Source organism: Falco cherrug, chromosome 1 (assembly GCF_023634085.1).
Source record: "Falco cherrug isolate bFalChe1 chromosome 1, bFalChe1.pri, whole genome shotgun sequence".
NCBI lineage: Eukaryota > Metazoa > Chordata > Aves > Falconiformes > Falconidae > Falco > Falco cherrug.
In genome coordinates, this window is record NC_073697.1 from 114,350,857 (window position 1) to 114,378,167 (window position 27,311).

General features: G+C 39.2%; 1 protein-coding gene across 4 annotated transcripts; it reads left to right on the forward strand.

Moving 5' to 3' along the window:
• The first annotated feature begins 1 nt into the window (after position 1).
• MFSD11 (major facilitator superfamily domain containing 11) lies at positions 2–27,005 on the forward strand. 4 transcript variants are annotated; one of them, XM_027798148.2, is made up of 16 exons: positions 2–139; positions 1,317–1,422; positions 2,403–2,557; positions 2,785–2,956; positions 4,502–4,557; positions 5,582–5,689; positions 6,136–6,215; positions 6,314–6,410; positions 8,568–8,626; positions 11,075–11,216; positions 12,059–12,099; positions 13,215–13,280; positions 15,219–15,344; positions 16,303–16,477; positions 17,488–17,623; positions 18,061–23,115. In XM_027798148.2, the coding sequence occupies exons 4-16, from the start codon at positions 2,861–2,863 to the stop codon at positions 18,226–18,228; spliced, it is 1,350 nt and encodes a 449-aa protein (XP_027653949.1). In that variant the 5' UTR covers positions 2–139; positions 1,317–1,422; positions 2,403–2,557; positions 2,785–2,860; the 3' UTR covers positions 18,229–23,115. The 4 variants fall into 4 exon arrangements, 3 of the variants coding, with proteins under 3 accessions (XP_027653949.1, XP_005434197.1, XP_027653950.1); XR_008734120.1 differs by lacking the exons at positions 2–139; positions 1,317–1,422 and adding exons at positions 24,410–24,622; positions 26,909–27,005 and having other exon boundaries at positions 2,324–2,557; positions 18,061–18,252; XM_005434140.4 differs by lacking the exon at positions 1,317–1,422 and having other exon boundaries at positions 4–139.
• Positions 27,006–27,311: the final 306 nt, after the last annotated feature.

Sequence of the window (27,311 nt, forward strand, 5' to 3'; positions counted from 1 at the left end):
GCTTGGGAGGGCGCGCAGAAAACCGTCCTCTCAATTAATAACGCAGCCGCCGTTAGCGGTGACCGTTGAGGAGGCTCCGCCGTGACCCGGAAGGACTCGGCGGAGGCGGGGAAATTTTGAACAATGTGTGCCGAAAACGGTAAAAAAAACGGAAATAAGGCGAGGCCAACCCCTGGCAGGGGGAGAAGGGGCGGGAAAGCCCCGCCGCGTGAAAAAAAAACCAACAAATGTTAACGAAGGGAATCGCCTTTCGCTTGGGCAGGGAGGTGACGGTTTAAAATGGCGGCGGCCGAGGGGGCGAGAGCGCTGCGAGGAGGCGAGAGCGCTGCGAGGGGTGGTGGGCCGGGCCGGGCCCGTCGCTCGGGCGGCTGCCGTGCCCGCTGTGCGCTGCCCGCTCTCGCTGCCGCCGCTGCTGTGAGGGGCCTGGCGGGCGGGTGGGCGCGGGTGGGCCCTGCTGCCGCGGCTGCTGCCGGCGCTGCCCGGCGCAGCCGCCGGGGACGCGGCGGGACGCGCACAGTGGTGGCGCAGGCTACGGTACCGGCCGCACCGCTGCCTGCGGGAGCCGCGGGCCGTGCTGGGGAACGTTCGGAACCGGATTTTCCGCAGGGCGCGCCCGGCCGGTTGGTGCCGCGGCAGCACGCGCGGCGGTGTGGGACCGGGGGGGATCAGCACAGCCCTCGTGTCGGGACGAGCGGCAGATTCCCGGAGTTTTGCCTAGGGAATTCAGTGAAAGCTGCTCGCCCAGCCCCCAAAGATGTGGCCTTGTCGCTTCAGGTCCTGAATAAAGTGCCCAAAGTCCCAGTGGTGAACTACAGTACCTAGTTCTCATAAGCCACAAATGTTTCTAGCCATCTGTTTCCCAAGGCTATGTTAAAAAAAGAAAGAGTAGAAGTGAAGAGACAATTCTCAACTGATCATTTTAATGCAGGGACAGTATCAATATGAGAAGAAAATTCGCTATTAGAATTTAAATCCTTATTCTTACTGTAATTGTATTTAATATTTTTTTCACTGAAGAAGTCTAAAAATAAACAGTGACATCAATATAAACTCAGAAGCAAAGTTTGTTTCCTGCCACAAAAGACATGAGAAATCAAATAAACTAGTGCTAGTTCTTTTTTTTTTTAGTTTTTTTAATTTTATTTTTATTTAGTTTGTGTTTCTTTATGCTGTATGGTTTATTCTTTTCCCCCTCAGTATTTTGATTCAAAATTTTGTGATTTGTCTGCTGTAATGCTTTAAGGAGGAACGTGAAGTTTATCTTTACAATGAGTTCCCTAAAAGACTTGCCTGTGTCCCTTCCTCCCAAATGGCAGTTACTTCAATACAAGCTGCTGCTCTTGCCAAAAGAATTGGTCCAGCACATCAGCCCAGTTTGCCATGCAGCGAGATGAATGCTTGTGCTGGCACCACAGGAAGAAGGTATGAGTGGGACACAGTGCCTAGGGGATCTTAAAAATCTCTTACTACAAATTCATAATATAAAAAAGGAAGAAGAAAGCTTTGCTTGTGTTAAAAAACACACCTTGATATTCTACTACATTTTTTAGAAAATACAGCTTGGGAATCAAAAGAATATTAAATATGTAACAACAGTTGCGATGCAGATTTTACTGAAGTCCTCTACTGTAGATAGTAAAATTTGGTGGTTTGTCATTTACTTCAATCAGTTCTGGATTTCCTTCCTTTCCTCTTTGGCGGCAGTTAAGTGGAGCTGGTTTAGCTGAATGCTCTAATCCTGACTTGGAGGCCCAACAGAACGGACAGAAGACAGTAACAGTAAAACCCAGCCATTCAGCTGATGTTTAGTTTTGCTGACATTTTAACAGAGACCGTCACAAGTTATAGATCAGTTGTCTTAAATTTATTATTTAGAAGTACTGTGAAATAAAATATTAAGGGTAGGTAGTTGCTAAAAACTAATGTTGCTCCTTGAGACTAAGCAGTGAAAGATAATGAAGACCCTTCCCTGAGTCACTGAAACAATGAAAGGCAGAAGCACTGTGCAGAGCCTCAGTGGTGGCACCGAGATACGTAGTTTTTCTGTGGTGGGAATGATTTTCTCTTTGGAATGACTGTGTGTGTTTGAATTCAGCTAATTAAGCAGTTAACTTAGATGACTTTCTAAGACTTTTTTTTTTTTTTTATCTTGCCAGGTGTTATTTAGTGGATAGAGATTATAGTTCTTAAAAACTAGTACAGCTCTTTTTATTTTAAGGATTAGGAGATTTCTACCTTTTTAAGTAGAAAAAGGTGTACTTTCCTAAAACTTCATTTCCCATAGTGCACAAGGGCTTTCTAGGCTGGGTCAGCTGATTTAGATTGTGAAATGGTCCTTATTTCCTGTCCAACGTGCATGGAAATGACTTGTGTGTACAAATGTCTCATCTTTCCTTCGTCAGGTGATTTAAAGGCTGTGGACCAGAATTCTGATTTAGAACAATGGCAGGAAACTGAGCCGATGAACTAGCTTGATATTTGGAAAACTGCTTCGTTTGTGAAAGTGATGTCATGAAGTAACCTACTGCCGTCTGCTCTGTTAACTTCATGGGAAAAGGTAGAGAGAATCTTGGTCTGTACCTTTTGTACCAAACCTTTCTTTGTTGTTTTGAGTTTGTTTTTGAGTTACTGATTTTACTGCATGTTATTTATTTAAGAGAGTTACCAGATTTCTTGATTGGTTGATGGTTATGTCCTAGCAGCTAATCAGTAGCCCTAAGTAACTCATTCTTGAAGCTTGCTTTTTTTTTTGTTTTATTCTTTTTGCTTGTTTGTTTTTGACAGAGGTTAAGAGGAACTTTTTAGAAGAAAATAAGAATTTTTCCAAACTGAAGCTGAGGACTTGGCAAAAACCCATAAAATGTCTCCTGAATCAAAAAAACTTTCCAACATAATTATTTTGGGAGTCTCATTTATGTTTATATTCACTGCTTTCCAAACATGTGGAAATATTGCGGTAGGTGTGAATTTTAAAACATGCCGCATTTGTATCACAGTTATGAATCCTTTCTTGTCTTTTGTGTACTCTAATGTAAGAATTGCTTTATTTGGGATCTTTTTAATGTGCAAGACACCTTGACATTTTGTCTTCTTGATTTTGGTTTAGTGTTAACTAGATTAAGTTCATTAACTGGATAATTAAGCAGTTTATTTTGTTTAAGATAGCATAGCCACACCTGTAACTGTGCCTGATTGCTTAGAAAGTAGGAAATTAATCTTATAAAATGTTTGCACTCTAAAATAGTGTCTGTTTTGACACTTGCAATATTTAACAGTTGAATTACATTGGACCTTCCACATTTCTAATTATTCTGTATAGTCCCTTTCAAAACACTTGCCTATGTTGTTATTATTAACCATGAACCTAGTTTTTCCTAGAGTGTGTTTCTTAATCTAACATCATTTTCTGTTCTAACTAACTAGGCATTGAGGGGGAAGTCTGAGAAGCACTCAGACTTCCACAATTGCCAAAATTGCCAAGTCACCTTCCATCTGAATACGTAATTTACTGCTTTAGTATCATGTATCTATTTGAGTGCTGAAGCAAAACTGAGCATAACATAAACCAAATTTATTTTTAAAAGAAGACTACCCTCTTACTACTTAAATTCTTAGAATCCTGATACTGGCAGACTTAGCCCAGATCCTCTAACTTACTGGGTTGTTGACGTTGCTTTCAGTATTAGTTACACGCCTGAAGCACAGATTTCAACATACCTCTTGAGCCTACAGGTCTTGCAGCTTTTCTTTTCTTGCATGCAAGAATCCTTTCTGGGTTCAGACAGACAAATGTTCTTCACTGCATTATAGAAATAACTACTTAGGATAGTTTTTGTAAAAGTCATAGTGCAGTGTGATATTGTACATGAGTACATAAGTACAGCCCAGTGATCTTAGAGTTCTGCAATGATTCACAGCACCTCACTGAATTGAACCTAGTAATCATGCAATCATGTAATTTATTGTCATTAAAGTCATTAGAAGTGGCTTTCAATCAGATCTGCCCTCCAGTCCAACTAATTACGTGGTCTCATGATCACTGAAGCTGATTCAAGGGGGAAAAAAAGGAACAAGGGAATAACGGGAAGACAAAAAGGATGGAAACTCTTACCAGAAGCTCATAGTTAGGTCAAATTAAGAGTATTTTGAAACTTCTCCTTTCCCCCCTACATTTTAAATTAAGATGATCATACGTATCTACCTAAGAGAGGTTTTTAGTGAAGCAAAAGTTTTGTGAAATATTTTAAGGTCTCTGATGAAATCATGATATAATCCTAAAGTACTAATTACTGCTTCAAACACAGATGTTTCCCTGCCAAATGTCTCCTTCACTTTCATTGTGGAGGTGTTGTGAGTTGTAATAAACACTTTATTTTAAGTACTTTTTAGAGTCTATTAATGATTAGTTCTAACGTTTGATACTGACTTCAAACTGATGCAAGTGTTCTCAAACTACAAGATACATTCTAATGTATTACAATGTATGATTTTCTCCTCACAGCAAACTGTTATCACAAATTTAAACAACACGGATTTTCATGGCAGTGGCTACACAAGGTAATTTACACAGATCTTATTACTTTGCTCATTGCAGGGTGAAGCTAGTTCTAATTCCATCTGATAGAGATACACTCTCACGAGATTGTAGTGTTCTGCTGACTTCACAATTTAATAATGTACTTAAAAGCAGTTTGAAACATTGGCTTCTCACTTCTTTCTAGTTCTACTCTGAATTCTTTCTAGTTGAACTACATTATCTGTTTTGTATGTTTTCTTTGTAGGGAGAAAAACCACCATACATACATAGTCAGCACATCCTCAGCATTTTATCTTAGGAGATGGCAAATGTGGAAGTTTTAAAATAAATAAAACTGCTAACTAAGCTGTTGGTTGTTTGCCCTTGTACACTTCTGTGTGTATGCATAGGATGGGTGGTGTGGATCAACTTCCAGGAAATACTGCAACATAAGTGTGAAAGGAGCAGTCAGAAAGATGAGAAGCAAAGCCACAAAAAGCCATTCTGTTTATTGCACTGGTGTAGCTGAACTCGCCAGGCATGATCAGGGACCTTTTGTATGCCAATTAATCTGTCATATAGGAAAACCTGGTTGCTGCTTTGAAAGGTTTACTGTCTTAATTTAAACTAAAAATACAACTGGCACAATACATACCTATAAAATTTCAGTGGTGTATTGGCAGAAAATGAATACCTCACTGATAGACAAATGAGGCTCTGGAACATTCTCTAGAAGTATGAGACACAAAATACAATTAACTATTGTTGTGGCACAGTTTGACAAATGCGTGTTATAATTTACAAGATGTGCTTGCCTGCAGTAGTTTGGGACTATTCAGCAATCCAAGAAACCCACTTGTACAGTCCTGTATTCCCATATGGAGTGCAGTAAGTCAAGGTAGCAGAAGAAAGGAAGGAAATGTTTGACCACGAAAGTTACGCAGTTACTTAAGTTATGTATGTACTTAATTATTTTGGAATCAACTGAACATTCTTAAATCAGCTGCACTTACAACCGATATTTTATTTTAAGTACTTAATCATTTTTGTTGTTTATTTATGTAGCATGTCTATTATTTATGGAGTATTCTCTGCATCAAATCTTGTATCACCTTCAGTGGTTGCAATAGTAGAACCTCAGCTCTCCATGGTTGTTAGTGGCATATTTTATAGGTAAGTATTAATTCTGAATTTTTGTCTGCTTCCTTTGAAATCTCTCTTTCATTTTTTCATACCTAAGGCTACCATGTCATGCATGAAATTGTATTAGCTAAGCAGGCATCTTGCAGAGATACTGTGTGTATCAGTAGATGTGTAACTGCAGAGTACTTCAGCCTACTGGAAACAGAGTGTATTTTTTCCACAACATTTCCAGACTTTGCTGACTGTGGAGTTCAGGTTGTGGTCTCAGATTAATGATTATATATATTAAAAAAACCCTACATACTTAGTGGAGTAAAAAGATTACCTTATTTCACATATGACCTATGACCTGAACTTTTTCCATGTTACTTAGGAGGGAGTAGCTGATTTAGAAGAAGCTAAGTGAGATATCCGATTGTTAAAGAGCATTGTCCACTTTAAGTCTATATTCAATAAACTGATGTGTTCTATTCTAGCCTGTACATTGCAGTTTTTATCCAACCTACTACATGGGCTTTCTACACTGCTTCTGTGTTTATTGGCATTGCAGCTGCTGGTAAGCATTGTTCTTACCTTGCTTATTATTCTTTGCTATATTTGAATATACCTCTAAAACATTTTTATTTCCTGAGCAATATATTCGGTATATTTCAGTACTCTGGACAGCACAGGGAAATTGCTTGACTGTAAATTCTGATGAAAACACCATTGGAAGGAACAGTGGAGTATTTTGGGCACTTTTACAGTCCAGGTAAGCTTTATCTGTTAATCTTTTCTTTGGTTGTGTACACATTCTACTTTTTACATTTTTTGAGAAGTGGGAGACTGCATCAAGAAATACTCCACTGGTACCTTGCAGTCAATGAAGTGGGAGGGAGAGCTGGAAGCAACGTTTTTATTGCTATTGTGCATTAAAGAACAAAAGTTACATACTGCAAGCCTCTGCTCTCAACATGCTAGAAAGATACATTTTTGTTAGGGGAGTGTTTGATATACAACAAAAATTTTGCTGATTGTTGAGGGCTGTGCTGATTTGTGTCAGGATGTTAAGTGCACTAATAAGCCCTAATGGTCCTGAACAACCTCACCTAGCACCTCCACCACACCCTTCCCATCTGCCCACGAGCTCAGGAGCCCCGTTTAAACCCAGCCGTGGAGCTTCAGTTCTTCTAGTGCTGCATTGGAGGAGTATGGGTCTCCAGCTCAGCCACAGCCGTACACGTGTCTAGCTATGGATCCTGGTGGTCTAAATCCCAGTCTACAAGTCCACAGACTGATTTCTTATCCTGGACTGAGTCTGGCCTGTGGGATGGCTTCCTGGCTTGATCTCAGACCTGCCTTGTCAACACAAACTTGTATGGTGGCCTGGACTCTTGGTTGACCCTGCCTACAATGTTTGGATCTGCCCTGCTTGAGTACTTCAGGGCTGGGCTTTAGCTGATGAGGCATCTCCTCTGCTGGATGTGTTATTCCCCCTTCACTCGTAGCCCCCCTTCCCTAAGGGAGCAGCCAGACCTTGCTGCTCACTGACAAACTGAAGTGAAGGTGATGGAGCTGGGCTTGGCAGTCAAAAGTAAGAAGAGCGCTCTTGTGCTTGCTGTTAATCATTCTCTGATATTAAGGTTTGAGTGCTGTATCAACCAAAGAAGTCAAGAAAATGCTTGGCATCGAGAAAGGTAGTGGATGTGGTTGTTGCCATTGAGTATTTTGTGCAGATACAGTTATGCCTCTCAGGAGAATGTAATGTAATTAGATTATAGGGGAAAATAATGAAATTATGCAAGAAGATGGAGCTGCTGACTTGGAGAGACTAAAAAGGTTGGGACTCTTTTCTTTGCAGAAAAATCAGGTGAGGAGGATTAATACTGGTGAGTTACCAAAACATGAAGCCCACAGGAGAGCTGAATTTAGAACTGTTGCTCACCAAATGCTGCTTTACTAGAACTTAGGTCACTTGGTGGGACTGGAAGAGGATTGGTTTGAAACAGATGAAGTGGTTTTTTATACATTAGGCGATACATTTTTGAAGCTTGCTGCCACTGGAGGGTATGGGGTTGGACAGTTTCTGCAAGATCAGGAAGGGATCAAACAAATTTGTTGGCAACAGGGTCCACAAATGGTTCCTGAAGATGCGTTTTACCATCCCCAATACTGCAGTTCTGGATATTGGGAGATGGGGAAGGGAATGAATTGAAGAAAGTGTTTAAGCTGGTGAGCTTGCACTAGATGGCATTGCTAATGCTGTTGTGGGGACAGAAACCTGGATTAGCAGAACATCAGTCTGAACCAGTGGCTACTTCTTGTGTTTCTTAAGTTTCAGGTTACAGATTAACATATCAGTATGTTATCGGAGTAGCAATTTCCACAAACCCAACTAATGTGTGTGTTCGTTTAGTGAATAAAATGAATGGCTTTGTATGAGGAAAGTTGACTTCAATGCTGTTTTGAATCACTATTCAGAATTACTGTATTTCAGGAAACTGTAGGCAGGAACACAGAATTTTCCTTCACCTGTTAACCAATTCAGCATTGCTGGAGCAATACTTCAGACGAGACACATGACTCGTCTAAGTATTACAAAATCATCTCCATAAATATGTTGGGTTTCTAACCTACACCATTCCAAAATTAGAGGTAACTTAGGTGCAGATTGCCTCATTTTTGGTACTACCTTGTGTCTTGATTGCTGAAAATGAATAGCCAGAATTATGGGGAAGAATCCTCTACTGTGTTTGAAGTTTTATACAGAGTAAGCAGTTTGCATGGGGAGTGACTAGTGTCTTTTATTTCTTTCACAATGGTACAGTACTTTTTTGTGCATAGATTAGTATTACTGTGGTGCTACAACACTAATCTTACTTCAAAAAGTGCTGTTCACTTTTGTTGTCTTTTTTTTTTTTTTTAACAGCTTGTTTTTTGGAAACCTCTATATATACTTTGCTTGGCAAGGAAAAACTTACATATCAGGTGGGTATTGCTTCTTTATATGTGAAGCCATTCTTTAAAATATGGTAGCATGAAAAAACATATGAAGTAATAAATGGGAAAGTGGCAAGAAACTTACACAATAACAGACAATTTTTTCTCAATTTATTGTTAGACAGACTATTTTTGGAGTATGTTTTTGACTCAGTGTTCCATGGTACTCACAGCCCCTGTATTATGTGTGGTGTTTTCCAGCATGCAATGCACTTTGAGTACCTTCCTTTAGGACATTGTCTATGAAATCCTTCAGTATGCTAGTTTAGAATAAGGTTTTCCTCAATAGTTATTCTGGGATTTTTCCCTGTGCAGACACGCTTATGCCAAAATACACATATTTTGGGGAAAAGATATTCTGGAATGGCTGTACCTTTAATATACCACTATCCCGTTCCAAAGTAAGTTTGTGTTGTAGACTGTCCTTCTAGATCAGAATGGAGATTAACTTATAAAATAAAGAAAAAGAAAACCATTTCTGTTCACTTCATGGCTGCACTAATCATTGCGCTGGCATAAAGTAGTGCAGGAAGACAGAGGCTGAGACGTGCAGCTGGACTGAGAGCAGGCTGCTGCTGCTGCTTGAACTGGCAGCATTGCTGGCACGCTGTGTAAAGAACTCAGTCTTCCATTCTTGGCATAGTTTATGAAGACTAATTTCCTGATGGGATTGTAATTAATACTGTAGTTTTTTCGTTTGACATCATGCTACACTGGTAAAGAGCAGGAATTAAAGAACAGTAGACTTTGCTAATATTCTTAAGAAGCTGCATAGTGGTTAAAACTCAGTGGTTTTAAGGCAGAGATTTCTGGCAACTTTAAGCAAGGAAAGGTAGGTGGGGAGAGTGAACTAAGAAAACTGCAATGGTGAAAATAGAACAAAATCAAAGATTTGATTATAAAAACCGAGCATTGCTGGAAAAAACAACGTTTTGTAAAAAAATAGGTTTGATCGTCCTGTTCTATAATGACTGTGAGAGTTTTTCTTATTGTAGTCTTAAAGTAAAATATCTACTAGCATGGTCAATTCTTTTAACATTTAAAAGATAAGGATACTTCTGCTTTAGTCAAGTAGGAATAAGATGTTGACTTTTAAATGGTAATTATCAGGCTTCAGAAATACTGCCCTGTTGAGGTGAATAGTCCACTTCATGCTTCTGTTAGATCTGTCTTTTCAGGTTCTCCACAAACACAGGCTTGGTAGCACAGCATAGGTTAATTTTTAAAGATCATCTTCCACATTACCTCACCTTTAATACAAGGGTTTAAATGTTATTGAAAGTATTGGAGACACTTAGAACCTGGTGGGCCTGAATTTCTGTGCATTTTAAATTTCATTGCTCTTGCTAACCACAGAATAGAGCAATTAACGGTGAGGGAGTTCTGCTGTTATATTTTCCTCCATCTTTAAATGTCTTCATAGAATCATAGAATGGTTTGAGTTGGAAGGGACCTTAAAGATCATCTAGTTCCAACCCTGCTGCCATGGGCAGGGACACTTTCCACTAGACCAGGTTGCTCAAAGCTCATCCAACCTGGCTTGAGACTGCACTTTATAAAAAATGTTGTTATCAGAAAATTTAGCAGTATTTAAAAATCAATTCCTGCTTCCTTTTACTACCTATACAAAAATAGTACAGGTATTTCAAGGTGAAGCACATATTCTGGTTTTGATCTGTAATCATTATACATGGGTTATTTTTAGAACAATTTTAGGTTTACCTTTAAGTTAAAATGGAAATAAATACAAGCATAGGCAATATCTTCAGAATCATGTGCTAGTTCAATCAGAACTCTTAGCTGTTTCTTGGCTTCCCCCCCACCCCCTGCTTAATATTTGTAAATGAGTGTGACTTCTGTGTTAGACTTGTCCATGCTAAACAAGTTGGTTGGTGCAGCAGAGCTGGTGCGCGTAGGGCAGTGGTTACCTTCCTCCAGGTGCACGTTGTGTGCTGCGTTGGTTACTGAAGTTTCAGTGGTTTTAAGGCCTTTGTATTTTACAAGCTTACCAGTTGATGATGTTACAGTGCTAGTATTTCTGGTGCTGGTAAAGGCTTTTCTTAGAAATCTGAAGGGGTTTGGGGTAGCTTGCTATGTCCGCTCTGAATTATGTAAGCCTTGAAAGATGTGTTTTCTTTTGCTAATAAGTTAGGCACTTTCTTTGTTAATTGGTTCCTCCTTGGTCATAGCCTTTGCATGGCAGAAAATGTGAGTGACAGTCTTTAATATGCTGATATTTTATTAGCATCATAAAACTGAGACAGGAATTTGCCAGCAGCTGGGTACCTTTTACTCCATGTGGAAGGTAAGTTAGAAAATTAGTATGCATTTTAAATACTGATATGTAGTATGTTTGTATTAGTTCTTTGAAGGTGGCTGAGTTGGTTTGAACTGCTTTTGCACATCTAGTTATGACTCTTGTTTGTTTTTCCACAGAGAGTGATCGCAGAACTGTCTTCATTGCTCTGACTGTTATCAGTCTTGTGGGCACAGTTCTGTTCTTTCTGATTAGGAAACAAGAAGACACAAAAGCCCCAGGGGAGGAAAATTCTACTAATGAAATCCTGGGGGACAGCTTGTAAGTGCTCCTGGCAATAACATGTTGTCACATACACTCATTTGTGCTCCTGTTCCTCAACTGAACATCGTGCATTTGCTTTCCTCTCTACTCTGGAAACATGGATGTTATGAACCACCTGTACAATTTATAGATTTAGTAGAAAAGTGTCTGTACTTTAACTAAAGTGCGAATTGATGTTCTTTATATGACACATTCTCAAGAGTGGAGTGTAGTAGTGCCCATTTTATCCACTTCAAGTAAGTGCCTTTGGAGAGATACCTTTTACCTCTGTTCTCCACTGATTATTATTAAACAGGTGTCCGCCTTTCATAGTCTGACTTGCCTTCATCAGACCAGTTTAAAGGCTGGAATAAGCAGAAATAACTTCCTTTCTATAGGTTATCTTTTACATACTGAAACATGTTTTTCATATCATCTCTAAATACATATATGCCACCCTGATATTTACATAACAATTCCTTAGGTACACAGATAGTCAGTGCAGTTTTGCCTGAGACATCAGTTTATATATTTTTGCTTTGTTTAAAGAACAATGAAAATATTAGAAAAATGTCAGTAAGTATGCCCATGAAAAAGTATTTAAAGCTAAAAATGCTCAGAAGAAGGGTTCAGTTAAGCAGGTTAATTTTTGAATGGCATTCACTACTGCAGAAGGCAAATAAATTTTGTAGTTGATAGTTTAGACTCTCAGAAACTTTTAATAATACACTAGCATATTCTAGCGTATAGTGATGGGCTAGAAAATGTACAGAAAATTTGAGAAATTAAGCTGCCTTCCAGCACAGCAATACAGTGTGATTATTCTTTTTCCATTTTGACCAAGTAATTTATTTTTCTAGGTCTGCACAAAACAAAGTGACGAGAGCAGTGGCTGCCTTCAGTAAGTACTGTGTCACCTAAGAGTTGCTTCAAAAAATACTGACATAGCCTTTGCAGCTCTCCATGGTTCTGCTGAAAATGTGTTTATGTACAAATCACTTGGAACAAAAACTTCTGAACAAATAAGGTTTTAAAATGCATTTCAGTTATTCCACTTTAGGGGTGGCCTACTTAGAAAAATGACTGCCAGATGACAGTGGTTTTCAGACCAGAGATGAATGAGTTTTGAGCCTGAACAGGAATTCAGTTGTCTGTGTGAGAATTTGCAGTTTTAATCCTAGCCAAAATGGGGCTTTCAACTGGAAAAGCTTGGGAACCCCTGAACTAAAGTGTGGGAAAATTACTGTTGACATGTGATTGGTGTGAGCTGGCTATCTGCATTTCAGAAGTGCTCCTTTCAGGTGACACTGTAATACAAACAAAGCTTGACTGCAGGTAAAGTAAGTGAAGTAGACTTCAATTACATACTAGTGTAGACTAGGAGAGGTGTGGAAGGTTAGTTGTTTGATGTAGTTTCAAATCCAAGCTATTTTACATCAGCATCCTTATATAGATGAGCACAAAAAGAGCAGGTCACTGTTTGGGAAAGCTAGTGCATGAAAGTTGTTGTTTGTTTGTTTTTTTTTTTAAATTACAAAATTCACTCATACTGTTTTATTTTGTCACTAAATTATACCAGTTAACAACAACTTTGAACTGTGGCATCTGCAGTTTCCTTTGCAGTTTTGATGTGGTCTGCTTGTGACTGTTAAGTGTGTTTTGAGAACACAGGGATCTTCACTGAGAATTCATTTATCCTTCTAGGACACAACTGCAATGAACTGAGAGAGAATACAAAAATACAATGAGCAGAAAATTATCTGCTAATTGAAAACTGTGTATACCCTCTTTAATAGTGCCCACTTGCATTTCTTACAAAAAAGAATTTCAGATCACCGCATTTCATTTAAAGGGCAGGTCAGGGGGGGTTTGTTTAGCACTCTGTTTACTGTAATAAAGTCACAGTTTGCATCGTTTTAGCCTATTTTTGCCTTAAGCTGAGAGCAAAAGAAAGTGCAAGTTATCTTAGTAGTGTTGTCAGAAGTTATATTAATTTGCATTATTATGTCTTTACAGAGAAATCTATAAAGCTGAGCTTCACCAAAGAGATCATGCTTCTCAGTGTTACAACAGCCTACACAGGTATGAAGCAAGCAGACTGTAAAATCATGTAGCAGTGTCAGGACATTGAATTTTAACCCCAGAGCAGAATTTCAATCCCGTATCTCTGCAAACATTACTTGAATATTTTAATTAACTTTGATTATTCACTTATGACATTTCTGTGTGCTGGAAAGCATTTCTGTATGGAAGGAAGGGTGCACTTAAATTTGCAAGTACTGACAGATGTACTAATGGTTTAGTACACTTCTGGGTCCCAAATTGAGGGAGGCAAAACTTATATAGCTGGCTTTTATGTGATTTGGCATGACACTATCAATAGGTTTTAGATCATGTTTAATGCAATTTCATTGCATTTGAATTAAAATAATAAATATTTATTTATTAAAATATTTATTAAAATAAAACCAAAAAAGCTTTGTACATTACATTTGCAATGTCATCTTGATTAACGTGTGGGAGATTTCTAACAGTCCTCATTTTAGTGTTTGTTCTATTGGGAAAAAGTTTAGGAATGTTCCAACTTTTTCTCATTAGTATTTGCTGTGGCAGGAGCCTTTAATGGATTTAAAGGGGGTTTTTGGTCCTTAGTTCTGCTTATGATCAAATTAAGTTTTAGGAAGAACAGATGCATTTTCAGTACCTCAGCTCTGAGTCACCGTTATGAAAAATTCTTGTTAGCTCTTGTAGGTGAAAAGAAAAACTTAGATGTGAACAAACTATAGGGAGTGCCATATCATCTACCGAAGGGTACAGTCAGCTGCTGGTAGAGAAATCTCAATAGTAGCTATGCAGTCAGCTTGCACCAGCCACTAGTCTGAGTTACAACTTACCTCACAGTATCTCCAGTGTTGTGTTAACCCCGATTAACTAACTTGAATTCCTCGTAGATGTTTAGTGCAATGGGAATATGAAGCAAGAGAACAAGGGAAGGGAGTCAATCAGGTTTTGCCTGATTAATCTGAAATTTAGTTTTACAGGTAGTAGAAAAAACATGAGGCCAGCTTTGAAAAAATAGCTGCTGCCATCTGGTGGCTCTTGGTCAATATTGCCTCTTTATGTAGGAAAATACAAAATCCTCTAAGGCCAAGGAAAGATTTTATTTTCAAAATTGATGGTCAGATTATTAAGACTGCTCAAAGTTTATCCCTTTTTGAAGCTGTGCAGTTCATATACCATGTTAGGTAGCCTGCTACATGTACACCAGGATATGGTGTACTGTATTTTTGCAGTAGCAAAAGGTAAAGGAGGTAAATTAGAAACAGTTTTATTTTTGAACTGTTTTTCTTTGTTTAGGCATATCACTTTGCATAGTTTTAAATATACTTTCTGTTAAGGAGCTATTATTTTTATACTGATGGCTGCTTATAGTCGTGCTAGTTGGACTCAGCTATGTCACCTTTCTTCACAGTAATGGCAATAGAAAGAAAGAAGTGTTTTAAATAGCAGTCATTCTTTCTCAGTTTTAATTCATTATGTATGTATAGAAAAGTAGCAGTCCATTTTAGGAGTCTTGGTTCCTTATTGGTATTTGGGGATGCAGGGACTTTCTTAGGAATGCCGTAACTTGTGGAGAAAAATGTTACACTGCAGTGGTGTTTTATTTCTTCAATTACTGTAAGTATTATTTCACATGACAGTTTTCATTTGGATGAAATTCCAAAGTTCTTGAGAAGTAGAAGTATAAACAATATATAGGGGTTGTGGCAACAGCAGCAGTACTGAACCTAAGTGCACACTTAGTGACACTGTTTTTTCTAATACAGTTTTTGTAACGTGGCATAGCACAATATTATAATCACATAGTTTTAAATTCCCTGTTTGCTTCTGTTACACATAGAGCATTTAAATATATGTATTTGAAAGATACCTTAGGGGGAAACAGCCTTTAGACATGAAGATTTTTTTCATAACTTTCATAATGGTTCATCTATCAATTTTGTTTGGTTTCCTTCAAAGGTTTGGAATTAACATTCTTTTCTGGAGTATATGGAACATGTATTGGTGCTGTGAATAGGTTTGGCAGTGAAGAGAAAAGCCTTATTGGTCTCTCTGGTATTTTTATTGGTGTTGGAGAAATTTTGGGTGAGTCTAGATTTACTATCTTGTAGACGAAAAAAAAGATTAAGATGATACAGTTAATAAAAATTCTATTTCGGTTTAACTGAATAGTATCTTTCAAGCTTACAGGAATGATTATGTGAACAATAAAAGAAATACTGGAAATAAAATTGGCAATGTGGTTCCTTACTGCACTGTGAGTTACACTGCGTAAAGTGGATATGGACTAGTATGTGAAATACTGATGACTATGAATTCTAAGATTTTGCATTCTTTTTGGATTAGTGCAAAGAAATACATAGGACTTGGAATGAGAGAAACATTTAGGCTACAATATTAGGGAATTACCAGCATTTCGATATTCTCTTTTAAAATAGTATTATATTTACATTGTATTATTTCTTAAGTGGTACTGTAACTGTTTTAAATATTTTAATAAATTGGTACCCTAAAGATTTCTTTAAAAAAGTTAGTTTGTGTTAAGTGAGATCTGATATTTGGGTAAGATTAAATTGGGGTAATATTCATTAAGTAAATATCTTCGTTTGCTTAAACTCAAGTTTTACAGTGTTTAACAAAAAAGCATAGCCTTTGTTCACTAGCAACTTGGATCCATAGAGAGGTGCATGCTTTTGCAATTAAGAGCTAAGCACAAGGCCATGCACTTTCACTTAATGCTATTGCAGTACTGGAGGAAACAGTGGCTGCTGGCAAAATACTTGCAAAAAGGTTAAGTGTCTTCATTGGCAATCATCTGATAAATCTGCCCTCATTTATCAGACACTTCTCACAACCCAGAGTTTTGTGTCATCTGGCAAATGGGGCTGGCAGATCTGGCAAACTCCTTGGGGCTGTTTTCATATCTGTTGATTTTTCAGGTAACCAATATGGGGAAGTTTAAAGTATTTTTTTCAGTATTTTAAATTTGGTTCTGTTCTTTACGTCTTCAGTTCTAATTATCCAGTTTTTTCCACTGCTACAGGTGGAGGAATCTTTGGTTTACTGAGCAAGAATAATCGCTTCGGCAGGAACCCTGTTGTGATGCTAGGGATTGTTGTTCATTTCATAGCCTTTTATTTAATTTTTTTCAACATGCCAAATGATGCCCCTATTGCTCCTATGGAAGGAACAAATGATGTTGCTTATATGATTCCAAGGTATGTAAACTTCCTCCTTTGGCTGGTATAACTCAAGGTGTGTATAAACAGCCTGTTCCTCTAACAGACAATTCCTTGAAACCTCTTTTCTGCGTAGTGGCTAACTCCGTAGAAAAAGCTTTCAGGAATTCTGTTTTTATTAAAGGTAGATATTCTACCAGCGTGCACCCAATTTTGGAACTTAAATGGTATGAGAATAAAAAGCATGAGGGTGTTTGGTAGCAATTCTGTCACTTGAGAACTGACATTCCTGACATCTAGTACAATAGCAAGACCAACAGCTATTGTACTAGATACTAGGAATTCAGTTTATTTTAAAACAGTGTTGGGCTCAGTTTTGCTACAGTAGGCAGCGCCAGCCTTGCGCTGGTTTCCAAAGTCTTTCAGTGCTCATTGTCAGAGTCCGCTTGGTGTAACTGGAGCCTTGCTATGCCTGTCTCTTAGACTGCTCAGTGTTAGAGGAAGAATATAGGGAGCTTTCTTACCTCATCACTGCAACTTTCTTTTGGGGTTGCATTTTTGCCAGTTTGTGTGAAAATGCAGCGTTGTCAGTTTGTACAGACACAGCTGCTACTTGCAATTCTCAGCATTTGTGCCTGCAGAGGTGAGTATTCTATATTTAACTGGAGTATTTTTCTGTAAGATGAATTAGTATTTCTCTAATATTCTTGCAGTTTTTATGAACTCACCGTGTGTGTGTCACAGCTTTTAGTCACAGCCTTGGCAGTTCTGTGCTCCAAGCACCAACGTGAGTTCTTTTAGTGGTGCTAATTCAGTGTAGAATTGACTGCAGGTAACAGTAACAGAAGTCTTAGCATTCAAGCAATTAAAATCTGATGAAACTATTCTTTTTGCCAAGCCAGGTTATTTCCAGTTCTTTTTCCAGTGAAATTTAAAGGTTGATAAATTTCTTCCATTCTCAGTTTCCAAATAAGTCTGCCAAAAATAATTTATAGATGTGTAAGCTGCTGAATGAATGGCTTTTAAATTTGATTCACTTTCTCCTTCAGCAAAGAGGTGGCCATATTCTGCAGCTTTCTGTTGGGCCTGGGGGACAGCTGCTTTAACACCCAGCTCCTCAGCATTTTAGGATTCCTGTATTCAGAAGACAGTGCTCCTGCCTTTGCCATCTTTAAGTTTGTTCAGGTATTACATAACACGGCCTTTTGGAAGTATGACTGTTAGAATGTTATTGAAATACTGGGTTGAGTATTTTAATGAGCTGAGAAAAATGTTTTTGCAGAGAATTTCGTCTGGCTTTTGGTATAGTTTGTGATGCTGTAAAACTGGAAATAGTTTTCTAGACTGTTATCTTGAAGCCTTGGGCTGTGTTGTTTCTAGATGAAATGTTTTGAAATACCAGAGAACTGCACTTGTAATGTTACAAACACTTTTGGGTTTGGTGTTCGTTTTCTACAGTGAACACTCTTTAAATAACAAGTCAAAACTAAATCTGTTGTATATCATCAAGACATATGTTGAGATATAATGAAGTCTTCTACAGAAGCATACTGCTGAGAGTTGCAAATACTAACCTGGGTATCTCCACTGATAATCTTTTTGCATTGTGTTTTTTTTCTCAGTCTATCTGTGCTGCAGTTGCATATTTCTACAGCAACTACTTCCTTCTGCAGTGGCAACTCCTGATCATGGTGATTGTGGGCTTCTTTGGAACAATGACCTTCTTTACAGTGGAGTGGAAAGCAGCAGCAGCTCTTGTTGCCCGTGGCTCAGACTACAGCAGCATTTGATCTGGATACCATGCCTAGTCCAACGTAAGGAAAAACACAGGCACATTTATAGTGAAGTGATGTGAGAAGGTGAAAAGATCAGGTTGCTGTGGAGGTTAAGATGGAGGAAGCTACTACTAAATCACCATCAGTCTAATTGAATGTGAAACATGGGAGAAAAAAAATGCCAAATTTGAAAGGCTTTTTTTCATGCTTTAATCAACTGAGTGTGCTGTGCGTGTTCTTAAAAATCCAGTATTAGAAATGGAAGGAAATGTAGAGATCTGTATGAACAAGTCTGTTCTGAGATGTACCTTTCAGAATGTAATTGCCTAATTTCACTCTACCATGCACTACAGAATTACAGTTTTGCTTTTTACCTTTTCTATTACATTATTTTTCTTCTGTTCTAGTTCTACAGACAGTTGAATTCTAGTCTTGAATGAGTGATATTTTTATAAGGTACATTATATTGCAGAATGTGCCTGCACAACTGAAATCAATTTGTTATTGACTTGTTCATCAGTTAGATACGCAGAAGTATTTCTGTGGGAAGTGTTGCCTTCTTATTCTGTATCACCCAGATCCTTGCTTCCAAGTCATTTGTTTATTAATCTATTTCATGTGCTTAAATTTTATCGGATCTATGGGTGGGTTTGTTTGTTTGTTTTTAAGAAAGTGGATCAGATTGTAGTGTGACACGAAAGATTTTTACAAGTTACCCTTAGCCATCTTCAGGATGTGATCCTGAAATCTGTGAAGTATTGTTAATGGAAAACAGTCTCTTGGTTCAGCATCTCAGAATCCAACTGTGTTGGGATAGCTGCTGAAACTTTCTCAGGGTAACGCTATGTGAAGGACCATAAAACATGACTTCCCTCCCAGACTCCCAAATAGTTCTTTTGAGTTTGATGACATTTTCATCATATTCTGTGATGGAAGCATTGTCTAAGACATCTAAGTACAAATAGACTCAGAATGTGAACTCTAAGAATAATCCTGCGGTGTTTCTTCTACTGCATAGTGTAAAAATACCTGAAATGCTTGACTTAAGCTGTTCCTTCAGTATGTTTTGGGAAAACTGTACTGTAATCTTATTCTGCCAAATATAAACCTGAGGTTACTAGCATAGTAACTATGTTTTAATGCAAAAACTGTTATAGATGATAGAATACAGGCAGTGAGTGCAACTCACCTTGATTTTATCTGTCTACATGACTCCGTAGTACTTGCAGTTGTATTTCTGTCTAGCAGGCAAACAAGATGCAACCGAGAGTAGGTATAGAACGCTGAGAAGGTGTTTCTAGACACTCCGTGTAGCTATTTTTAGTAAAGTACCATTCACCAACCTTTCTTTACGCACAGTCAGAATGTTAATGTCTATCTTTAAAGACAATTAAAAAAAAGTCACCTCAGTATGTGTTAGTAGCTCCTGCACATTGTAACTACACAGGTGTACCCAAGGTTAAACTTGGTGAAGGGACTATGGTATCTTCTGTGACAGATGCTGTCACTTTGGCTCTCAAAGGACATGTAACACAACTCCCACGAAGCACAGCCCTCTTCATGCACAGGGAAACAGCAGAGAGGGATTATTTTAAAGGCATATAGAAAGAGATTTTGAAATTCACTGCAGGTTTTTGCTGTGAGATCAGTGAAGTGTTAATGGGAGGATGAGAGGGCACCTGAACATTTGGCAAGCAAAGAAATCCATGAGGACAGACAGGAGAGAAAGCCTTTATGTATTCCCAGGAGATTTAATGAATGATGTAAAAGAGAATCAGATATAACACACACTTGAGTGAGGGGCTACTGAAGCCATTCCAATTTGTCAGACAAACTGAAAAAGCATTCAGTATTCAATCAATATGTATGATTAATGTGACTAGCAGCTCTAATGCCTCTCTCTTATGCACTCCTGTTATCTTGTAAGTTGAAGCATACTATTTTTATATACTGAGCACCATAAAAAGTATAAACGATAGGATGCTGTTAGTGATTAGAATTCTTTTGTTGCTACACATTTGTATTTTCTACCAAGTACCAAAAGGGATAAAAAGCTTTTTTTAAGATGGGGAATTACTGACTTTTGTCTCTGAACTTTTCCTGGAACCTGTTTTCCCCTACATATCAACGAGAGAAGGAAGACTTGAAAGTTCACAAGGAATAATTTTTGTCTTACAGTCCCTCCCTCCCCTTATGGGGCAAAAAAAAAATTATTCTCAGGTCTTGTGGTGATGAGTAAGTTATAAATGCTTTTAAAGTAATGCCATTTAATTGTAGCTAGATTACGGCTCTCAAGAGGTTACTTCTTAAATTGACCCCTTTTTACTGATGAACTTCTGTGATGTTCATCTGCCATACAAGAGTTATATGAACTATTTTATTAGAAATTAAAGAAAATTGCTAAGTTTATGTAGTTTCAAAAGCATTTTGAGACTGACTTTCAGGGATACTAATGAACTAGGACTTGAGGATTTTCAGTACCTCTGTGAATCTTGATGCTTTTTTTTTTTTCTCCTTTTTTCTCTGTTCTGCTTGGTCTGACTCAGTATCAGATAATGTTAGAAGGCTGTTCAGAGCTATTTATGGGGTCATTAAAGTGAAGTATTACTGCTCTGTGACAAGTTTTACAAGAACTCATGAAATTCTCAAAACTGCATCATGAATAGCCATTTTTTTAACTATTAACTATGTAATTATTGATTTTGATACTTGATCTGAAGAGGCAGTTCTCAGTTAGTCAAGCTGATCATGATGTGATTGGTTTTCACCTGTTTATTTGTCTTTGATTTGTCAGGAGGTGGAAAAATCTACCCAGCTACAGACAATTGTTAGTTTGGTCAATTTTTTTTGTACAGCAATATTAAGAATAGTAATGCTGACATCCATTTATGATTCCATCTCTTGATCTTTTTATCAGCATTTACCAGCCTCCCATTCATTTTGCCTCCTTGGCCTTTGAACAATTTTGTGTTAATCTGAATTGGGAGATTGCTGTTAAATTAAGTGGGATTTGAGAAAAAGCTTTTGCTGTATTTGTGGTACTGTGGCTTTATTTTATATCAGGGGTTTTATCTTTGTAAGTGAAATTACACATTAAGTTGCTTGAGTTTATTGAAAAGAAGTCTTTCTTTCATTTGTGGGTGTTTTTTTTTAATCCTTTCAAGGTGTCTCTTACCCTAAAGTTTAATATCTTGACATATCACATCCCCATCTGGTTTTCAAACAAATGCTAAAGAGAAAGTAAAACCTGATATTCGTGACATTTGAGTGCCAAAGAAACTGCTACAAATTAGTATTTAATGCATATCATATAAGCATATCTATATTTTTGTCTTGCCATTTGGTTTGCCTTTTGATATATGAATGTATGGAAAAAGAAAACTTCTGCAACTGTTGACCTTGTTCATAATTAAGTCATGTGATTTTACTTCTGTTGTGTTAATTTCATTAGGTGCAATCTGTGTTAGAGATAAGGAAAATAACCATTTATAAAATGTTCTTTATAAATAATTCTAATCTATAAATTGCTGGAAATACAGTTAGACTCATAAAGGACACCAAAAAGTAAAAAACCCCACCCCAAAACAACATGAAACTAAACCAAAACCCACTAGGAAACCTCATAAGATTTTCCAAGGTCTCTCCTGTGGTATAGTTACTAAAAACAAGTAGTGTTCTACTGGTATAGTTCTGTCAATTTTTGTGACCACTTTATACTGGAAAGAAATTATTTTTCTATAACGTTATACCAGCAAATCCCAGCAGGAAGTTAAGTGTGGAAAACCATAAATTCAGGACTGTGTGTCAGTGAACCAGACAAAGTTCCACTTGACTTTAATTGAATTCCACAAGTTTACTTCGGCTGGGGAATGTGATTCCCTGGACACCAGCCTTAGTGCCAGTGATTAACACTACGGAGGTGGCCTAGCAGCATGCCTCTGAAGAGTAGGCATGTATGCAGAGAACCCCAAGGATTCTTTTAAGGCACTGATTAATTCTTTGCTGTCAGTATAATTAGGAACCACTATGTTCAACATCGTGCTACTAGACACAGTACTCAACTTTAACTGGAATTGTGCAAGTATGTTAGTTAGGACAGGGCTTTACAATCACAATCATTCATTTTTCTAGTGAAATGCGTTTTCAAAACCTTTATCCATATCACTGTTTTCCTTGCAAGTTTTGTAGCCCCACTTATGCTGATTGAATAGCAGCAGTAGTTAATACCGTATTTTCCTTGTTCCCTGCTGGGTCTTCTAACATGCTGGCAGAAATATTAATAAATGGGGGAATTTAGATAGAGATGAAGTTAAGAAGTTAGCTGCTTAGCAAGATACTTGCCATGCTGATACAACCACACTGGTTCAGAAGCAAGGTTGATTGAGACTGTTGTAGTTTTCATGGGTAAATTCAAAACTATGCTTTGATAAGCTTAATTTTAGAGGTTGTGCTAGTACCACAGAGAAGTAATGTGAGAGTGGAGGAAACATCCTTAGAGTGCAAGAGTGATCAAAGCTGGAACTGAGAAGAATTCTCAGTGGGCACATGAAGGGGGTGCTTTGTTCAGTGGAGTTTGGGCATTTAGCTGCTGCTGGCATTGGCTCTATTAGTTTCATACTTTCTCTCTTATCTTAGTTATTTCAGCTGTTGACGTGTCCTTCTCCAAGCTGGCGCCTCTCTTTTGTTTACATTTTGACACTGTGCAGAAGTTTGAATGATTGAAACCTTTTTACCTTAATAAAAGGTGTCTTTGGGTTAGAACTGCTGATAATTGGGAACAGGCTCACACAGTGATTTATCCTAATGAAAATGCTGATTTCGAGTGTACTTACCCTTTGTGTATTTCTTTTCATGGACACAGCCACGTAAATAAAAGTGAATTACAGACAATGATTTTGTTAATATGCTGGTTGTCAGAATTTCTTGTGTCACTAAACACTTGTGCCGCGGGCTTTGGAAAAGGGAGATGCAGTCTTAGCTGACGGGTCTCGGAAGTGCTTTGTGGCACCTGTGAGGGCCTGCTTAGGAAAATGAAAATGCTTGGTTTAGTGCTACCAAGCTTTGAACCACTTCATTCTAGTCGTAGTGTAGACTAGTGAAATGTCTTGGGGAAAGCAGGGTGGCTGCTTCAGTCCCGGCCTCCCATTTTCTTCCCCTGTCCTGTTTGAGAGCCCATCTTAAGAAAACTGATGCCATTATTGATATGAGAACTTGTCTAATGTTGTGGGGGTTTTGTGGGTTCCTCTTCCCGGTATCCTTTCCGACGACTTCAGATATTGTTCTCCTAATTCAAGTGTTGTATGTCTGAAAGACTCCACAAAATTCATCAGGATTGTGGAGTATTTGGGTTCTCTTTATCTAAAATTAAATGCAGATGTGGAGGGCTGTTCTCCAGTCAGAAACTGCTCAGCTAAAAGGCAGGAGTCAGTCCTGGAGTTAGCAGGCACAGGGGGAGCAACTGGATACAGCTTTGCTGGCTGTTGTTTGGCTGGGTTGTATGTGAAAAAATACAATTGCAGAGATGGAAGATGCTGAGGGAAGGTAAGAAGTGCCTCAGGCAAGGAGGCCAGTACAGACAAATTTTGCTTGTTGCATTTTTCCTTCAAGATTCAGTCATTTGCGCATTCATCAAAATCCACTGTGGTTCCACTAGTGTGGTCTTTGGATGGCCTTGGTATTCTGATTTCTGAGAGAAGGAATCTGTATTCAATAGCTGACTGTAAAATTCTTTATGTGAACAAGTAGAAAAGAACCTTGCAGGTTAGCTTTTGCTGTGTGCAGCCCTTTGAATCTTTGGATAAAAGGACATTTAGGAGTTTGCACTTCAAAGCTAGATCATGAAGGGGTAAAAAAAAACCCGAGAAACTTTGTGCCTTAAATGAAAAAAAATCATTCATTCTGTCATATTAAAGGGAAATTGCTATTTGTTAAGGTCACTTAGTGAAATTAGCTTCAATTAAGCATCCTTACTAAATGCAGTGGTGACTGCTTATTGTCAGAGCCACTCATCTTGTGATAATGCCTGACCTGCAGAGTTTATGATTATTAATCTTTGTAAAAAAAAAAAAAAAGCAAACAGAACAACTAGCCAATTACATAGATAATAACCTGTTTGAAAGAGCCTCACTACCATACATCATTTTTTTTTTAATGCTTGCAAAAGTATAACTGTAGTACAGAGCATTTGTTTTAACAGCTCCGGTGCTGAATGATCGTGTTAAGGAGGTGAAGTGTTTCCTCTGTGGCAGCAGGACAGCGGAGGATGCTCCGGGCTGCGTGCTGGGCCCCTTTGCCATGGAATGGAGTGGCTGGTGGTGAAAGGCAGCGTGAAGAATTGCAAGCTGCCAGAGTGCCTCTGCCCTGTTCAGGCAGCGTGACTGATGGAGGAAAGCACAGGTGGAGGATAGTGGTGAGTACTCATCCTTTTCCCTTGCTGAAATTTCTCTAAATGCTCATCTAAAATTTGCAGGCTGCATTTCTAAGCTACCTTCCTTCCTGTTATACATATTCCTATTAGCTATAAGGATACAAATGACATCTATCAGGTACTCCTGTGCTCAGCTTGACGTGGGGTAAAACCGACGAGTCCATTAGCTGCCACTTCCAAGCTTGACACGGGGTAAAACCAACACGTTCATCAGCTGCCACTTCCATTTAGGTGTTTTCTCTGTTAGGTGACCCACTGCAGCTGAAAGGAGTTGCTTTTCTTCCCCGCAGGGCCAGGATGACTTCTCCGCCTTCAGAGGCAGCAGGCAAACGGTGCTGGCAGGGGGCTGGTGCTCTCCCTGGGTGTGTTGGGGCACGCAGCAGGCAGACACCAGGCAGTGCTGAAGTCACCGGGGAAACTGGCACTGGTGCTGTGACTGGAGAGAATTACGAACTGGAGAGAACAGGGTGTGAGACTGTCTGGAAAACGAGTGTCACAGGGATCACATTCACAGGCCTCCCTTCCCTCATTGCAGAGTGAAACTGAGCAGCAATCACAGGCAGATCTCAATGACATTTATGAATAATTATAATAATTATGCTTCATAAAAACTGAATTCTGCAAATTCTCAGACGTGTCGGTAAGACATGGAGTGCTGCCCTTTCACAGTCAGTGGCAGAGGACAGTGCTCAGCACCCCTGCGGGTGTTTGTCAGGATCAGCCTGGCACGGCACTTGCCTACGCTTTGTGCTTTCATGCTAGCACCGCTGTGATTTGATATACACATAAAAAATGACTGTAGGGGAAGGAAAGGGCATTATGCACACTGGGTTTCATTTCGTGCAGAAGCAATTGGATTTAAAAGTTTGGTTGTTGGTGAAAATATTTATGATGTTCTGCAGCAAACAAATAAACCACTGGTCCCTGGGTGGTTTATCCCAAACTGGGATTGGGAGGGGAGGATGACTTGGAATGCTGCAACACTGGCAGCTTCATGGCTTTGTGTTCAAGACATGCTTCCTAGATAAGAGCCTTTGTACTGAGGGGAATCCAGGCATGTTGTGTAATGCTGTTAGTTGAGGAAAGCGCCTGCTGGACTCCAGTTGGAGGGCCAGCAGCTGTGGATAGCCCCAAGATGCCCACTGGGACTCCCCCTGCTGCGGGCCAGCTATGAATAGTTGCACGTGGCCATTCCCCTGGCTCCACAGCCTGCCTGGCCACTTTGCTCCAACCTCTTGCTCCCCTCCAGAGCTGTGTCTGAGCTCAGGTCCTTGCCGTCATCCTTGTTTGAGATATAAAGTAGGTTCGTGCCCATGCCTGGCCTTCTACTGTGTTGATCCTGACCAGGTCTTACTGGTGTGACTTGTTCAGCCCTGCCTTGTCTGCGGGTTGCTGGCTGGGGCTGCTGTTGCTGCTTCTTGTTTGGGTGCGGTGGGCCTGTGCCCTTGCTGGTGGTGGCCGTCTCCTGGCTTGCCTTGCAAAGCTGTCGCTTCTGCTGCTCTGGGGTGCTGAGCAGCTCAACCTGCCCTGATAACTGTGTGTGCTCGGGGAACCTGGTGGCTCTGCTGTGGATGGAGCCCGGGGCTGATGGGTGCATTCCTGGAGGTGTCGCAAGGCTATGGACAATCCGACCTTGCTTTTACCCACCACGAGCAATTTTTTCACCAGACAAGTAAAGTATGCTTGGCATTCATGATCAGGCTGGGAAAGGGTTCCTAGGGCTTAAGCTGGTTCTGCTTGGACAGTTTCACACACTCCAGTTGAAACTCTGGAAAAAAGAAAAAAAAATATGGGCCTCATTCTGCTTTCCAGCACCATTTCACCCACACTGTGAGTCTGGATTCACAGCAGGATCAAAGCAAAAGATTTCAGTTTGTGTGGGAGCCGAAGGCTGTTGCAGCTCCACATGGCCAGGCGAGGTCGGTAACAGGACAGGTAAAAGAAAAAGCAGAGGTGACTGCTTAGATACATAGAAGGAAAACAAGGGGATTATTTTTCACATTTAAGCAACCAGGAGTTATAAAATGGTGATGTGTGGGTAAATAGTGATAACAAGGGATCAGCAAAGCACAGGTTCTGCCTGTCCGTTAGAAGCCAGGCTGGGGCAGAGCACAGAAAGCCTGCTCTGTGTCCCTCTGCACAGGCTTTTTGATTTGCAGCATGCCATGGTGTGGCTTGACTTTACTCTCTGTATGTGTCCATGTGTCACTTAGTTTTGACGGGAATGAAGGGTCATGTTACACCATTAAAAATTAAACTTCTTTTCAGATGGTGATGAAGTCATAAGGTGGCGGGTGCTTAGGCTGCAGAGAAAAGGAGCGGGAATACCCTGGTAAGTTCTAAGCAGCTGAAAGTGCAGTTTGATGATCAATATTTTCATGAGAGGCTATATTTAGCAGAAATTATAATGTTCCTGGGTCACTGACTGAAACTCTCAAATGACCTCAGTTTGTCTCTGGTGGAACTAAAGGCTTCGGATATCGATAATATTTAGATATGGAGACTGCTCAGTATTTTCTACTGCAAAGTACTGCTGTGAATACTCGATTTGTTTTTCCTCTATTAATAAATTCCTTGCCCCAGAAACTTCATGCAGGAGATAAATATTGCAAAACAGGAGAATTTTGAAACAGAAAAATCAAGTGGTATGTCCACGGCAACAGGTATCCTC

Bases quoted from the DNA above. Each gene is read 5' to 3' on its own strand.
- MFSD11 (XM_027798148.2), top strand. From the start codon at position 2,861: ATGTCTCCTGAATCAAAAAAACTTTCCAACATAATTATTTTGGGAGTC. The intron at 6,411-8,567 runs GTAAGCTTTATC...TTTTTTTAACAG, and splicing joins TGGGCACTTTTACAGTCCAG to CTTGTTTTTTGGAAACCTCT. The intron at 15,345-16,302 runs GTGAGTCTAGAT...CCACTGCTACAG, and splicing joins TGGTGTTGGAGAAATTTTGG to GTGGAGGAATCTTTGGTTTA.